The sequence below is a fragment of the Tripterygium wilfordii genome, chromosome 13 (assembly GCF_013401445.1).
Source record: "Tripterygium wilfordii isolate XIE 37 chromosome 13, ASM1340144v1, whole genome shotgun sequence".
Taxonomy (NCBI): domain Eukaryota; kingdom Viridiplantae; phylum Streptophyta; class Magnoliopsida; order Celastrales; family Celastraceae; genus Tripterygium; species Tripterygium wilfordii.
In genome coordinates, this window is record NC_052244.1 from 9939992 (window position 1) to 9956958 (window position 16967).

General features: G+C 35.2%; 2 protein-coding genes across 2 annotated transcripts; one reads left to right on the forward strand and one right to left on the reverse strand.

Moving 5' to 3' along the window:
• Positions 1–8306: 8306 nt before the first annotated feature.
• LOC120011856 (polcalcin Syr v 3-like) lies at positions 8307–8849 on the forward strand. The gene has a single exon (XM_038862998.1). The coding sequence runs from the start codon at positions 8347–8349 to the stop codon at positions 8698–8700; it is 354 nt and encodes a 117-aa protein (XP_038718926.1). The 5' UTR covers positions 8307–8346; the 3' UTR covers positions 8701–8849.
• Positions 8850–9027: 178 nt separating this feature from the next.
• LOC120011855 (probable serine/threonine-protein kinase PBL7) lies at positions 9028–12222 on the reverse strand. The gene is made up of 6 exons (XM_038862996.1): positions 11278–12222; positions 10930–11187; positions 10681–10853; positions 10489–10568; positions 10254–10401; positions 9028–9554 (listed from the first exon to the last, which is right to left on the reverse strand). The coding sequence occupies exons 1-6, from the start codon at positions 11858–11860 to the stop codon at positions 9207–9209; spliced, it is 1590 nt and encodes a 529-aa protein (XP_038718924.1). The 5' UTR covers positions 11861–12222; the 3' UTR covers positions 9028–9206.
• Positions 12223–16967: the final 4745 nt, after the last annotated feature.

Sequence of the window (16967 nt, forward strand, 5' to 3'; positions counted from 1 at the left end):
AACTTGGATCTACAACCGGATCTTGGCAACCCTACAAACGAGAGATGCCAAACCACCTTAGATCTGAAATCTCATCACTAAAATTCTGAATTAATGTCACCGGAACACTGGAAACGCCGATGATCAAAGATCTGCGATAACTGGAGGAGATCGAAATCCGGAGAAAAGAATCCCTGCAAAATCCTTATTCAAATCACAAAAACATAACAAAAATAAAATAGATATGGGTGACAATTGACTGAGTTAGAGATATGTGTGTTCAATGTTCGATTCTAATTATAACATATTTCTCTATGGTTTTTGTGAGGTTCACTCATAATAGAACTAGCCTGTAAATTTTCTCTCACTCAAATTTGGAGAAGAGAAGAAATATTATGCATCATCAATATCGAATTATTTTTATGACTAAAGAAACACCTTCTACTAATTTCATTCCACCAAGAATTGAACAAAAAATAGAGTTAGAGAGAACTCTCTTATTTTATTACAATTCAACAAAAGTTATTAAGCAAATAGCCTAAACAGCGTATGTAAATTATCAACAAATACCTATATATATATATATATATATATATATATCACTATGTATATATGCATTCTAAAGGATCATCAACAAATATCAACATTTATCAAAATTTTGGTTAAATATAACTTTCGTCCTTCATCTACACCCATGGTTTCATTTTCTTCCCTCATCTATAAACGTGGTTTTCATTTTTGTCCTTATCTATTTTTTCCCAATTTCGTCCCTCAAAAGTTTTTTTTTTTAATTTTCGACAATAAAGGTTGGTTCATAGAAAACTATTTCAATAGCTAAAAAATGTCAAAATATTTTTCTGTACTCCTCTAGAGCATAATAATAATGGACCTCTATTTGAGTACAAAATTGTTGCTGGTTTGGTTTTGATTTCTACACTTTAAGGGACAAAATAATTACTTTTGCATAGTTGAGGGATGAAAAAAATACAACTTATATAGTTTAGGGACATATTGAAGTTTGTCAAAGTTTGCCACATAAAAAAATTCCGATATGCCACATAAGATTTTTCCAGCCACTTTTCACTTGAAGGAAATAGGTATTTTTTCGTAGTTGAAGATGAAGCAAAAATAATTTAAGGACGAAAATGAAATCACGTGTATAGTTGTGGGACCAAAAATAATATTTAGCCCCAAAATTTTAGTTTTGCTCCCCTAATTTTCTCCTCTTTTTCTATTCCCAACAAAACCACTATCCAAACAAAGATCCAAAACCTGATGCAAACTCTTGATCTCTACCCATAACTGCAGTTGGGGGTTCCTCCATCATGATAGACAGGTAGAGAAGTATTACTTGCTATTATATAGATAGGGTAGAGGCACGGAGGCACGGAGGCACTGTCTCATAGGAAAGATGCCCAAGTTTCATTTTGGTTACCCAATGTTCAATTGTTTCGAAATGATCACCCCAAAGTTGTATTACGTTTAACTACAATCATTTTTCATGATCATGTTGAAACATTTGAACATTGTGACAATTAATACAGTGAAACATATTATAACTTTGAGTGACCATTTTGAAATGTTTTAAAATTTTCGACTACTCACTTGAAATGTTTGATCTTTTAGTTATCAAAATGAAATTTTGGATATCTTTCAGTGATCAAAAGTTCTATTAACCCGAAAGAAGACACCCGTAACAGCTCTAGAGATGGTCGATGTCGATGCATCCCGCACTTGCACTTGAAACCTGTCAAGAAGACGACATCGATCTGAGTCGACTGTTTTGTTTTGAAACTGAAGGATTTCTCAACGGCATCTATTGCAGAAAGAACTAGGGTTAGGGTTTTGAAAGTTCATCGGGGTTGGGTCATTGGGTAGTTGCCGATTTGATTGTCCTGGTAAATTTGAGCGAAAAGTCAAAAAAAAGTGTTTTGATATAGTGAAATTGGATATGGGGATGTGCTCGTCGTCTTCTGCTCTAGACAGGAGACCTCACAATTCTGCCTATTGGGAACATCAATTTTGTGAATATGGAAGTTAGATTTACAGGTGTGTCAGGGCTTATTGTCAGCTCAAAGGATTTGATAGGATGGTTTGTAGGATTCTGCATCGAATCTAACCTCTGCATCAAACTGAATGTGCGTAGTTAGAGAACACAAGCTCCAGGCTCGAGGTTTGCCTTATCGGGAAAAAGGACTTAAAAGGCCTGGAGTGTCAATATGGAAAAAAAAATAGGAAAAAATGAAAGACTAATCACTAGAATGAAAAGAGCTCCTATTGGAATGAATTGAAAAACAACGCATTGCAGGAATGCATCAAGATCTTCATTGAAATAGGATACATCCTGGGATGTAGGCGTGCTTTACAAGCTTAAACTAAAACATAGCCGCGAGGGCTTTTGGAAAAGTAAATCTAAGTACTAATTGGCATGGAGTCATGCTAAATAAAAAGATAAGTGGCCGGACCCGTGCCTAAGAAAGCAAATAAAGGATTGAAGACGTTGGGTCTGTGTTTGATGTGGAGGTCGTTTGCTATAACTTTCTCTTCTTCTTTTATACTGCTAAGAGATGAGCACTTCTTCTGTTCTTCTTCAGGTGTTGGTTGTGAAGCACCATGGGAATCGTGGCACAACTACTCTCTTGCTGCTTGTTGGAGTAACCGGGTTAGTAGGCTTGTAACTGTAACTTTCTCCTAAATGTAGGAATAATGGCAATGTCTTTCTGGTCGTGTTGTTTCTTTATAGAGGAAACGGTCTCAATTTGATGTCGTGGTAGTTTTTGCTTTGCTGGTCTTTAGGCTATGGCTCATGGAGATCATCTTACTGCTTCTTATGCACGAGTGATCGTGTGAAATGGATACTTCTGAGTGGTGTAGGACGAACGTAGCTTGAGCTGTGTATAGACGTGTTTCAACTGGCAACGTGTTTGAGAGGAAACCGGGTTGTTCCACTAACATAAGTTCGTTTCTCCAGGTCCCTCTTTGGTGTTATCCTGATAAAATCTTGGTAATAATCCAATAAACCACATTTGAGAAGAATCTATCTGTTAGGACCAAGACTCCCTGGATTGTAACTTCTTAGATAGCTAATCTTGGATAACCCTGATTTCTAGGAATTAATTTCTGGATTTCAGGCTAGCAACCAATCACAAACCTGTAAAATGAACATTAGTTAGCATAAAAATCTCCTTGCCTCCGCCACATGTCACCAGGAGATTGGCCATCATCTTTTGTACATTGTGAGTCCCACCTTGCCACATGTCAACTGACTTGTAGGATTTATTTTTGATACAAACAGGATTATATTACTGGGCAACGTGTCAAGAGATTGGCCATCTTTTGTACCCCAACTTTCGTCATGTCAGTGCCATTAGAGACATCAATAATATGCAACGTCGTCTAAATTGGACTGTTTACTAACACTGCCACATAAGCGGTTGAATGTCCGAAATTGAGAAAATCTATCCAAGTTACTAAAATGGAGCAAATTTGAATTTTAGGTTACTAACTCGAAACATTTAAAAATTCAATGACTGAATTGAAATTTGTAAAATCTTTGGGTGACAAAAATTTGTATTAACTCTCTAAAAAGTTAAAAATTTCAAAAGAAGAAATTTTTGGGAGGTTAATTATATTTTTCATCACCGAAAGATGTGGATTGGCGTACGTACGTACAAAATTTGATGTAATTTAACATGACAAATTAAAATTGTATTGCATTGTCATAGAGGGTGATGTAAAATGTGATAATTGGGAAAATTATTTTATTCCGAGTACATTATATAGATAAAAAGGAGAATCATATCCTCCAAGACCATTCCATTAATTTAGTGCATGCATGGATGCGCTATGGATCGACATGAATAATTAAAGATGGTCGGTGCTATCCTTGAGAATTTATTTGCATTGTATCAATTTGGTCAAAAGTTAGGATATATATTGGATTGTGACTCTAATTCGGATCTGGGGCTCCGCAACTCGTTTAGAATATGAGAGTCTATCATTTTAATCCAATTGTTTGGGAACTCTAACACCCACAAGAGTTTACAGGCATGTGAAGTTGGTCGCCTTTGGGCATAGGAAATCTCAATCCTTATCCGAGTTCAGGCATCAATTCCATACAACATTTATAATGTGAAACGTAACTGAGAATAACTTTTTATTTTGTCTACTAGAATGCATTTAACAAAATCGATCTTCAATATGAAGCTTGTCCTTAGATCATGGTACGTAGTATCTCATCTCTACTTGTAGATTTTCCCCTTAACATCTTTGTGCGTGCCTTTTGGTTGATTTTCCGCCAAGTTTAGGATTTATGTTCATGTATACGTGCATGAGGTAACTCCACTTTTCTGATTAGTAGTGAAATCAACTCAAATGGGAGTTTAGGATTTATTTGATTCTCTCTTTTTACTATGTCTTCAATACTTACATTAACAATTCCTAATTTTTCAAAAAAAAATTTACGGGCCTCTTTCTTGGGATCAAACACACAACCCCCAACTGGCTCTATAACAAAGTGAAATTTTTTGTGTTAACGGTTTATCCTCTTTCAAATTAGTTTGTTAAGGAAAAACCGAGATTTCAGCAAGATTATCTCAAAGGAAGTTGATGTGAATTATTCACAAGCGGACAAAATCGCACAAGTAATAAAGAGTGAATAGAGTATCGTCCCACAAGGATGTTTTGACAATTTCAACTCAATGACAATATAAGCAATTAGCACACTAAAATGGCAAAGCGAATTGTTGATTTAGTTTTACCTAATGCTAAACAAGTAATTTAAAAGGGTACTACGTAAATAACAAATTGAATGATTAACAAAGCAACAAACCAGAAATTTTGTTTTCAAGCAAAGTAAACACTAAGGCTCCTAATGTTACCACTTCTTATCCGACTAAACTCCATTGGTTCATTAATTCTCACTTCTCAATTTAGTTGTTGACAATCGATTTCCCAAACTATCCAATGTTCTATTCCTAGATACACTGAAAGTATTTTCAATAGAATCCCTGTTATTCCTAACATTCGGTTTCATATCAAAAATCCCTTAAGCATAATGGAAATCAATTAATGATTGCATAAGTCATGAACCTATATTCCTATGGTTCATACAACCTATATTTTCTACGGATTCTTGCAACCCTAGGTTTATCCTTCCGGTCTCAACCTAGACTAGAAATCATTCAAATGGTGATCAAGCATTTGAAAGCAATAAGCATATCCACAGAAAATCAACAACATAAAAAGAGATTCAAGAACAATAAACCAATTTCATTTAATCTTCAAAGAAGGGTTCCATTAGGACCCTTAGTTAGAGGATTAGTTCCTCATAACTAAGGAATACAGCACAAGATCCAAAATAGCAAACATTAAATACAATATCAAAGAAGAAAAGAAGGAAAACCCCTTAACCCCCTTGCGCTTGCGCCAATGGCTGCTGTAGAGAAGTTCTCAAAACCCTTGGTTTTGCTCCAAAAGTGAAAAGTCCTTAAAACCCTAAAAATCTAAGCTTTTATACCCTTCACAACCCTCCAGTAGTTCTTTCGAATAAGTCTGTGTCATTTTTAATGGGACCCTTTGAGTTTAGAGCGAGATCGGGCATTTTGCACAACTTCAGAATCCTTTTGCGATTCTGGCCGATCGATCGGAATTCTCCTCTGTCTGATTAAGCTTCAATGGTGTCCGATCGATCGGACCATAAGGTCGATCGATCGGATTTTCTCTCTGACTCCACTTCTTGGCTCTTTCTTTCCAATTTGCTCCTTTTCTTCCATATTCGCCCTTGCACCTGAATTACACAATTAAACACTCTTTAGGCAGAATTAATTCCAAAATGACTCTAAACAATGCAAGATTTCATGTAAATGGATGTACAATTATATGAATATAATTTGCAAATCAGAAGTCCATGAGAAATCGGTGTTTGTTAGCCCTACACCCTTGAATTTTCTCAAACATTTTTCCAACTCAAACACGACACTGAGCAGTCAAAGCCACGTTCATCCTGCACTTCGAAGGAGAAGAGTTCTTCCCACAATCAATATACAAGATCACTACCCAGATGGAGACTGTTAGTCATGTTTCCATGATTTCAAGTATGAAGCCTGCAAACCAGAAAAGTGGGAGATGCCACAGCCTTTTAGAACACCAACGACCACTCTGACGAAAGAGCATGATAGGAGAGATGTTTCCATCATCCTCATTTACAGGAGAAGGTAAATGTTATGAAGGCCACTAACTCAATCCCGCAAGCAAGCAACAAGAAGGTGGTTTCCCATGATTATCCACGATAGAATGTGTAAAAGAAATACCAAGAAAATAGGAGAAGAGGTGTCACCATAATCACCACAAGTACTATAAAAGGAAAAGGAAGAGAAGTCTATCAACACCCCGCGTCAAATATTGACTCTGCATCTTCAAATCTTTATTGTTTTCTTAGGCAATGACTCTGATCAATTATCTTTTCAATCAGCATGGCTCCAACTAACTAGTCTTAGATTTGTCCTTTACTTCCAAGCCTCCGCGGCTATGTTGATTTAGCTTGTAAATTAAGCATGCCCTAATACATCCCAGGATGTGTTCCCTTTTAATGAAATTCCTGATGCATTCCAGTTATGTGTTGTTTTTCATTTCCTTTCAAGTAGAAGTTCTTTCATTCTGGTGATAGTTTTCTATCTTCTATTTTTCTAGGTTGCTACAGTGCGAATTTTAAGTTTTTTTTCCCCGAAAGGCAACCTCAAGCCAGTAATCTTGTGTTCTCATTGCACACAGTTCGTTTGGTGAAGAGGTCAGATTTTATGCAATCCCTAATCAAAATCTTTGGAGTGACAGTAAGCCTTAGCACACGTAAACACACATCATCCATAACCCAAACACTCCTATTTCCAATAGCCGGAATTCTGGCATCTTTTGTCCAGCGTAGAAGATAGCCAATAGAACCTTATGGCTTAAAAAAATTAGAGTGAACTATTGGAATAAAAGTTTGATATGAGAGAAATATTACTAATTAACCCATGTGATGAATTTCTGAAACTTCTTTAATTTTTTAATGAATCATGGGATTGTATTCTTAATCTTGAGATGAGTATAATTGAACCTTTCACTTGGTGCAAATGTAAAAGAAGCTGTTCCGAACCCATCATTACCATGGGTTAAGGACTGCCCCTTTTCCTTTTATCTTTTGCCAAAGGGGAAAATGGGATCTGTGCCTCGTTTCTTTTGCTGTAACGATGGTCCTACATCGGCACTTGCATATTCTTTTGTGTTTTTCTTTTTCTTTTGATATGCCGGATTGGACTAGAATGGAATTTCCGAAAGGATTGAATATAACAATATTTGGGTGGATTAAAGTTATTTTGCGTTGGTGAAAGAAAAAGAGAATTTTCAAATCTAACATATCGTTGAATTATATCATAATAACAATAATAATACCTTCTAGTCCTACCTTTAAAGGTGAGATTATTATTTATTGAAATTGGACTATTATGTAATTTAGTGAACCAACCCAATGTGGCCGAGTTGGTTGGGAATGGATTCTTATAGTTGGGGACCCAAGTTCAACTTTTCACAATACCGTGCAATTTATCAGGTACTTAAAAAAAGTGGGATGATCCCAAGTATCCGGAATTTATATAAGTCAAACACAGATGATTTCTCGTCAAAAAAAAAAAGAAGGTAAGCTTAAGAATTATTTTTATCCTACTATTGAAATGCACCAAACATTAGACTATTTTAGTACATGAGAGTCCAGTCCAATCCCCCAACTCATCTCGCATACCAAACGCAACATTTGAATAACGAGGGTTGATATTTAGAGCCATACGCAAACTGGCGTATACAAGGATGCATAAGGTCATGTTATACACCTAAATAAATATTTTTAGCTGGTAAATTGATAGTTTGAGATGTTTATTTAGTCCTCTTAATATTCAATTGCAACCGAGTTGTTTATGAATGGGGGATTCGAGTTCGGCTCTTCACATTTAGACCATGCTACTTGATTCGGGTTGTTTATGAACAGGGGATTCGAGTTCGACTCTTCATATTTAAACCATGCTACTTGTCAAGGTAATGGTTACTTATCAAGGTACCTGAAAAGAGCGGAACAATCCAAGTATTCAAAATTTATACGGTCCAAAGATTCTCGTCGTAAAAAAATAAATATATTCATTATGCATAAGTTATCCATCTCCTTTGTAGACACTCATTTTTATGTTATGAGATCACCAGATTAGCCAATTTTCCCATAAATTGTTCAACCACTACTTATGAAAAATACATAGAGTGTAATTTCCTATTGACCTTAATTTGTTTGGTTAAAACAACCCGATGATCCGGTCCTAAAGCATTTGTTTCCTACTTTGAAGGATGGCCTTACACCATTCACTATCCATCTCTTTAAGAACAAGTCCTTCACAAATCCAAAATCCAACCAGAAAGAAGAAATTCAAGCACCAGAGATACACAAAAATGGCTGATGAACAGGCAAAGGCAGAGCGCGAGCGCATATTCAAGCGTTTCGACTTGAATGGCGATGGCAAGATCTCTGCAGCAGAGCTCGGAGACTGCTTGAAGACACTCGGCTCAGTCACGCCGGAGGAGATTACACGAATGATGGCAGAGATCGATACGGATGGCGATGGCTACATTTCTTTTGAGGAATTCACAGAGTTTGCCAAGGCAAACAGTGGCCTCATGAAAGATGTTGCCAAGATATTTTGATAACATCTATCAATCTGTGTGAGGCAAATTTTGATCGTGATGCAACTGAAGATATCTTATGGTAGATTTGCTTTTTTGCTTGTAAAAGTGTTTCCTTATTGTCTTTTAAAGTTGCCATATTTGATATCATATGAGGTCTTCTGAGGAAGAGTCGTCTTGATTGTATTTTCTTTCTTTTCATGCTATGTGAACAAAAGCAAATAGAAATATATCAAGCCCAGGTTTTTTTCAATTTATACAACTCCATGAATTTGGAATTTCCAAGCTTGAAATGAAAAAAAAAAAAACCCTATTGACACATTTTCCCTAACAACTATGAGATTAGGGAAAGTTAAATGGCAATTATAGAATATCCGCTCCATCAGACAGAGAGAGTCATGATCCTATTTACAGTTTCCACACTCCTTTCAATTCTAGATCCTAAGACTTTATATATTCAAGCAAGCAACACACTAAAAAGGAGAGAAAAACAGGAAAAACAATGAGGTTAGATGTTATTTGATGTTTCACCTACAGTAAAGGTGATCATCATCCTCAAACTCTGAAACTCCTAGCATGGCCAAAGCTAAGTGACTGTTCATCTCGCTCTTTGTTTGCTGTTGTAATTGAGGGTAGCAATCAATAAGACCTGAAAAGTTGGATTTCTTCCTACCAGACAAAATGGGTTCCTCTTCACCTCTTAGTATGGCAATAATTTCATCAATGCCAGGCCTCCGAGATTCTTCGCTATTTATGCATGCAGCTGCGGCTTGGATCATCCGGGCTATTTGGGTTGAATGTCTCGTCTTGCATTTTAGCCGGGGATCAAGCAGCTCTTCAATTGCTCCTTTTCCTTTATGCAATAGGGGTTTTGCCTGCAGAAGAAATTGGAGCCCATTAAGGAATGCTTTAGTCCCTAGTTATTTTAGCTACCAACAGCAGAGTAGGCATGAAGTTGATTTCCCCCACAACAATATATTTCAGAACATAGCTATTAAAATGGAGAGAAAGCTCGCAGGAGTCGAGAAACTCTAACTTGGACACACTACAAGCAAATAGTTATGAATACGCAAATAAAATTCATGCATGAATCAGATTTACTCCATTGCGCTTTACTTTTATACAAGAAACAATTGCACTTGCATCATCCCTAAACATGACTACGGAGGGCATTTCCCAAGAAACCTTCCCTTTTTGTGTTCTCTTAAACAAATAATCAGTGCCATCGCACATATATCAAAACTGGTAATGCTGCTGTCATGGCAGCACAACATGAAATCCTTTCTCCAGGAATTTAAAAGCAATGATAACAGCAAAATCTAGAATGCAGGGAATTTCAAATGCATAAAAAGTTATATTCTGCAGTTCATGCTGCTATGGAAGGCAGAAAATTTTATCCAGTAAAACTGTTCACTGATCTAGTATTCAGTCTGTTTGACTATTCTTGCCTTCAAGATCGGGTAACAAGAAGACCATCAAGTAATTAATAAAGCTGATAGGGAACCATTTATCCAGCCATCCCAAAGTCAATACAACCAAATGTTAGTCATAAAGAATTAAGTTCAAAAACCTACCCATAGGACTAGATTCTCTTCTCCTGGAGGCATTCTAGCCTCAATTGGTTTCCGTCCGGTTATCAGTTCCAGTAGGACCACCCCGAAAGCATAAACATCGGTTTTATCAGAAACTTTCCCATGTTGGAAATACTCAGGAGCCAAATAACTGTACATTCAGATGCAAATTCAGTTAATAGAGCCCTTTTTTTGCAAACAAACTAAACAGAAAAAATTGTTGGTTTGCTAACCATACCCAAATGTGCCCTTCACAGTTTTGCAAAGGAAAGGAACTGAAGGTGCAGATGTCCACATAGCTAAACCAAAATCACATAACTGCAAACACCATCAATACTGAAACACTTTAGTAACAAATAAATTTGAGACTGAATTGCTCTTCTTCAATCTTGAAATAAAAGATAGTAGTATACGATGCATATTTAATCACCTTAGGTATTTTCTTGGAAGATAGAAGTATGTTTGAGGGCTTAATGTCTCTATGAACAACACATCTCTCTGTCCCATTGTGTAAATAAGAAATTCCCTGTGCAATTCCCATGGCAACATTATATCTTACTGACCAAGGAAGTGTTGATCTACCCTTTACTCCCCTCTTCTTCTCTGCAAATGGGTATTTCACAAATCACCATAATTCCCTAATATCCAAATCAAATTAAAGATAACAAACCAGACATACCATGCAAATGGTGCTCTAAGCTTCCGCCAGAGACATATTTGTAGACCAAAAACAAGCCTTCCTCAGGCTCAATGCAAAAACCCATAAGCGGCACAATATTTGGGTTGTAAAGAGAACTGGCAATCATCAATTCTCTGCAGAAAGCCTTTGGAGATTCTTTGTCTTCCTTATCCAACCGCTTAATAGCCACGGTGGTCCTCAAGAATCCAATTCTTCCCCTAAACACAAAGCTCAAAGCTCCTCTCCCCAAAACTCTTCCTACCCATTTCAACAAATTCAGTTACAATCATAAACTGCAAAGCAAAATTGAAACTTTCAGAGAGGATAAAAGAAAACCCATTTAAGTACCTTTGCAGAAATTACGAGTAGCTGCAAGAATTTCATCATAGCTGAATCTGACTAAAGAATTGGCCACTGGAGAAATGCTCCTCTCCAAAGACTCAATTCTGCGCCACTTGAGTTCTCTTGCTTTGTCTTCATTCAATCCACCGTCCAAATTAACCATCAATACAGTAGCAACAGTGTTTGGATTCATGTTTAAGGACTCAAGCTCAACCTGAGAGCAGAGAGTGAACCTGAAAGATGAGTGCATCGATTGGGGATCACCATTGCCAAGCTCAGCACCACCGCACCCACCTGACTCTGCCAGCAGCCACGCCTTGTTGTGCTCCAAATTGTTGTCACAATTCTTGTTGTCAACATTGTGCTCGTTATCATCACTGTCCCTCCGATTCTTGAGACGGGAAGGACGAATACAGCCAAAGCCAAACTCAAAAACCATTCTTCTCAAAAGGGGTTTCATTTTGACCTCATCATCGTTTTCACTAAAGTGATCAACGTGTACACAGGGCGAAGAAGTGTATATGGCAGTTGCCGGAAAATATATTGGCTCTCTAGAGTCAGTGCAAGTAGTCCCTTGAGAAAAACCCATTTTTGTAGCAGATCTCAATGAAGGCACAGAAACCCAGAAGCCAAAAGGAAAAGAAAAAAAAGTGCAGAAGGAGAGAGAATAAAAAAGTGAAAGCCGCTTTGCTTGAAGGGTGGGAGAGAATTTTTCTCAATGTACACAAACAGGGAGATAAAGCTGATCAAATGGGTATAGCCTATTTATACAAGCATATAAATTGTAGAAATATATGTGTGGATTGTAAGTGATTAATTAAGGGATTTTGGAAGGTGAAATGTAGGAGAGGTGTCACAGGAAAAATGGGTTTTTTGCAAAATTTAATGCATTATTATGGTTTGGTTTTAGGTGAAGGGGATGGTATTTTAAGGGAGATTGAGAGAAAGAAGATTCTTGCTGTTGAGGGTTAAGTAGACAAATAGAACCCACAAAGGTTGGTGTTTGTTTGCGGATAATTTTTTAATTTAGACAAATGCATGAGTGAAAGAGAGAAATAGTGCCAATTATGAAAAAATATTTAGCTTGTGGGATATTTGGTTTTACAAATTAATATGAGAGAGAATTCAACATATATATATATATATATGTGTGTGTGTGTGTATATATACAGAGAGGTTGTGGGATTTAGTGGGTTTTGTGAGAATTCAACATATGAAAATTATTATATGACTAAAAATGCCGTGACATTGTAGTTTGGTGACCACCCAACAACTTTCAAAACCCGACGACCTCGCCCGACTTGCAGCTAATCAGCTTTTAAAAATGCGCGATTTGATTGATACAAGCTTTGTGAATTGTTTTTGTGGTGATATTGTGGGCGGCGTTTTAGCTTTTATACTCCAATGTTGACGTTTCTATATATATATATATATATATATATACAAGATTCATACCTTCTAGATAATATGTAGGAGTTTTGAAACATTATGTACAAAGTTCGATAGACAATGGAGGTCTTTTATTTATTTTTATTTTGAGTTAATTAACAATAGGACCCTCAAAATGAATTTTTATTTCAATAGGTCCACCCAAATTTTTTCAACCCATAAGATTCATAAGTAGATAAGATATATTCCATTAAGAATAAACACTTCAAAATATATTTTTTATTGACCAAATTACCCTCAACCATTGTTTCAACAATCAATTATCTTTTTTTGACACCAATGTGACCCGACATTCATAACTCACTCATTTGAAGTTTTATTGACACGCTTCTCGTGGGGTTTGAAAGAAAATTTTAAGACCCACAGAATTGTATCTAACATATTTTTGGAGATTCGAACATTTTAGAGGTCAAATCGAGACTCAAAATTTGAACATCGAAGTTGTGAATCGTACAAACACAATTCTACATTAAACTAATTTTGTATATCTACACCAATTTTATCCGCACTATCTATTATGTAGTATTTGTTGTGATTTTGTTCTGGTTAGTATATATTAAAATTTATTTGTAATAATATATTTGTATATTTTATAATAATATATTAAAATTTATCTGCAATAATATTCCCATGAGAACGATTAACTAATAATTTTTTACTATCATATCCTTTTATCGGCGTTGTTTTAAGGTCTTATATTGTACAATAATGACCCCAAATATGTTTTTTCGTTTATGAAAAGATAAACTCGTAACGATATTTTGATAAATAAATATTTCATTAAAACTTTGTGCATACCAGACATGTAATCAATTATTACTATTACTATTCCTAATGCAACCAAACAAATTATTGTAATTGTCATTCCCATTCTTATTCCTATTACCATTCATATTCCAATTACCATTACCATTTCCTACGACAACCAAACATAATTTAAATATTTATGTTAGTAGTCCATGCCTTCATGGGCCTTAATTTTTATAACACCCGATTCGTGTGGATGGATCACAAGCTTCAATAGTATCAAGTTTCAATTTCGATTTGTTTGGATTCGGTTTCAGATATAATCGGGAAAAAAAACCAAAAATCAAACTAAAGCCCAAAAATCAAACTTAAGCCCAAAAATCATGTTTTAATAAACTTATTATAGCAACCCACATATATTAAAAATTAATAGTTTGAGTTATTGGAGGTTGAGTTGTAGCTTTAAAGTGTTTCCTACTGTTTTTCTTTTTTGTTTTTACGATGTGGGATATGCAAACATACACGTTAGTAGGCCTGTCATCGTCTCTATCCCTTTGCTCATTACAAATCTTGAATCTACAAATTATATCAAATTAGAAGGTCTGTTTCAGAGAGTACGTTCGAATTGGTAAGTAAAGATAAAGAAAGGGCAAAGTCAAATTTAAAGATGGAGAAAGGGCAGAGTATGATCCGATCTGAAAATGACGGTTATTTCAATTTGGTTATCCAAACATATATAGTCCGGTTATGGATTCAAAAATATCATAACCGAATCAATTCAGACATTTTGATTTCGGTTAAAAACCGAACCGAAAACCGAATGGACACCCCTAGTGCTGGGCCTAGGAAGATAAAGTTGTGTGGACCAGTATAGACTGACCCAAAGTTGACAAAGTGTTACTAATGCAAAGGGTCAGACTGTTGCAGATGGTATTGGAGCTGAGACCCTAGGGTTTAAGGTGTGGGCATCCATGAGCATCTGTGGGCATGTGGGCCACACGGGGACGTGGGCCCATAATAGGGGAGTCTTTAGCACCCAGCTTAAGTGGGTGGGGCCACAAGTCTCTATAGTATCAAGTTTGGTGATGCTGGACGAGCTATCGAGTGGCGGTGGGGCTAAGTCTCTCTTGTCCCATATCACCCAAGGGAAGATGTGAAGTACAAAATGCAATAGGTCAAACTTCGAAACCAGTAACAAATATTTTTTCTGGACACAAACTAGTTTGGGCTGGCACTAGGCCTAGGAAGACGAAGTCGTGCAGGTTAATATGGGCTAACCCAAAATGAACAAAGTCTGGTAGAGAGAGGCGGGCTTTTACAAACTCTCTTAGGTTTGGTGGCTAAGTGGCTTGGACTAAAGAAATCTGGGCCATCCAACTTATTGGTAAGTAGAGGTCACCATTTAACCCGCAGGCAATCAAAGCCCTACCCGATGCCTTAGGCAGGTCTGGACTCCATTTTTAGGGCTGGGTCAGGCCCGAAGCCCGACCGGACACCCGGTCAATGTTTTGCATGTATATGTGTATATATATATGTTATGTGTGTGTATATGTTCTGCATGCGTATACGTGTGTGTATATATGTTCTGCATGTATATACATATCACACATATATATATCTACATGTATATACATATATCTACATAGCGCGCACGCGCACACGTATATATATTTTCGGTTTGGCTCTTGAATGTGCCATTTGACATCTCTATATATCTACATATCTATATCTATGAAAATTCTCAAGTGAGGGATCCCTCACTTTATTTAAAATAAGGGATCCATCTAACACCATTCATTATGTGTAAGTGTGGTCCCCACACGTGATGGGGTCCACGCATGAATGGTGTTAGATGGATCCCGCACTTTAAATAAAGTGTGGGATCCCGCACTTGAGAATCCCTCTCTATATCTATATATATATATATATAAAAGTAGAAGACATCTTCCCATTTTTTTTCCCTCCCAAACTTCCAACTTTTTAATTCACGTGTTTAGTTATTATAATGCTTAGTTAATCATATTTTAATCCTTAATTAAAATAGTTATTTTTTTAAAAAAAAATTCTACACAACAACTTTTATGATTATCTTTATCCTTATAGATAATTTTATCACCTTTTTCAAAATTTAAATTGTTATTGAAGAGTTCAAATCATATTCAAACTAAAAACAACTTCTTTTTAATTAAAATCAAATTTCTTTGATATCTAATCAACTCATAAAGTTTTTGAAATTTAGATAAATTTTTTGAAAATTTTTGTTAGTTCAATTCCATTCGTACATAATATAAACCAACAAAAATATATTTTTAAAATTTATCCTAAATTATATTTAAAATTTTTATCCTTATCACTCTATCCATATTTGAACATAATTTTAATTAATATGAAAATTCCGAAAATGTCACAATATAATAATAATTTTATAAGCTTTATGAAATTTTAAATATTATTGAATAAAATAATTAATATTGATATTGAAGAGTTCAAATCATATCTAAACAACTCACAACTTCTTTTTGATTAAAATCAAATTTCTTTGATATATAATCAACTCATAAAGTTTTTTAATGTCAACTAAAGTCCATTTATGTTTTCGATTTAATGATATAGATAATTTTTAATAATTACATTTTTATTAATAATTATCAACTGAGTAAAATTTATCAAATTTCTTTGATATCTATGTAGAATAATCAAATCATAAATATGTTGAATAGTTAGTTACATTTGATAAAGTTTTTTTTTGTGATGTTTTTTTTTTCATGCATAGATAATATTGCATTTTAAATAAAAATTTCAATTTAAATTTTAAAATATTATGAAAATATTATCTTTTGAATTTTGAATATGAAAATATTGTTTATAAATTGTGAGGTTGACATATTCATCAAACCTCTCCTCATTGTCTCTATTTTCTTTCATTTCTTATCTATTATATGCTAAGAATGGCCCAAACGTTTGACAATATTGATGCCATTACCCATGATAGGTATGATTGAAAATTGAAGGTTCGCATTATACGGTTATGGATGGTTCCAAACATTTATGAGGCCTGATCAAACAAACACAATTGACCTGATTCTTATGGATGAAAAGGTATTCTTTGTCCATTTTTTTATTACAAATTAATAATCATTTTTTATATTTGATTTGGTTATTCTTAATAGGATGGAAGAATTCATGCCTCTATAAAAACATCTTTACTTGGAAGGTTCAAGGATATATTGATTGAATGTTATAGTTACGTTATGACCAATTTTATAGTTGGTTACAACAATAGAAATTCAAATCTACAATTGAAGAAGTCAGTGAGATATTGAAGAACTCAATGACATGAACAAGGTAATTCATAACTATTAAAATAATGATTGTCACTACATGTAATTTATTTTTCAAGCTCCTTACTTATAAATATATTTTAATGTTTCAGAATTCATTTTCTGATGAGACAGATGGTACGTAGCTCCCCAAAGAAGACTACGAAACTAAAATTATTT

Excerpts from the sequence above, each read along its gene's own strand:
- LOC120011856 (XM_038862998.1), top strand. The coding sequence starts at position 8,347 with ATGGCCTTACACCATTCACTATCCATCTCTTTAAGAACAAGTCCTTCA.
- LOC120011855 (XM_038862996.1), bottom strand. The coding sequence starts at position 11,860 with ATGGGTTTTTCTCAAGGGACTACTTGCACTGACTCTAGAGAGCCAATA. Across the intron at positions 10,569-10,680 it reads CTTCCAAGAAAATACCTAAG|TTATGTGATTTTGGTTTAGC; the intron begins GTGATTAAATAT and ends TGGTGTTTGCAG. Across the intron at positions 10,402-10,488 it reads ACTGTGAAGGGCACATTTGG|TTATTTGGCTCCTGAGTATT; the intron begins GTATGGTTAGCA and ends CTGAATGTACAG.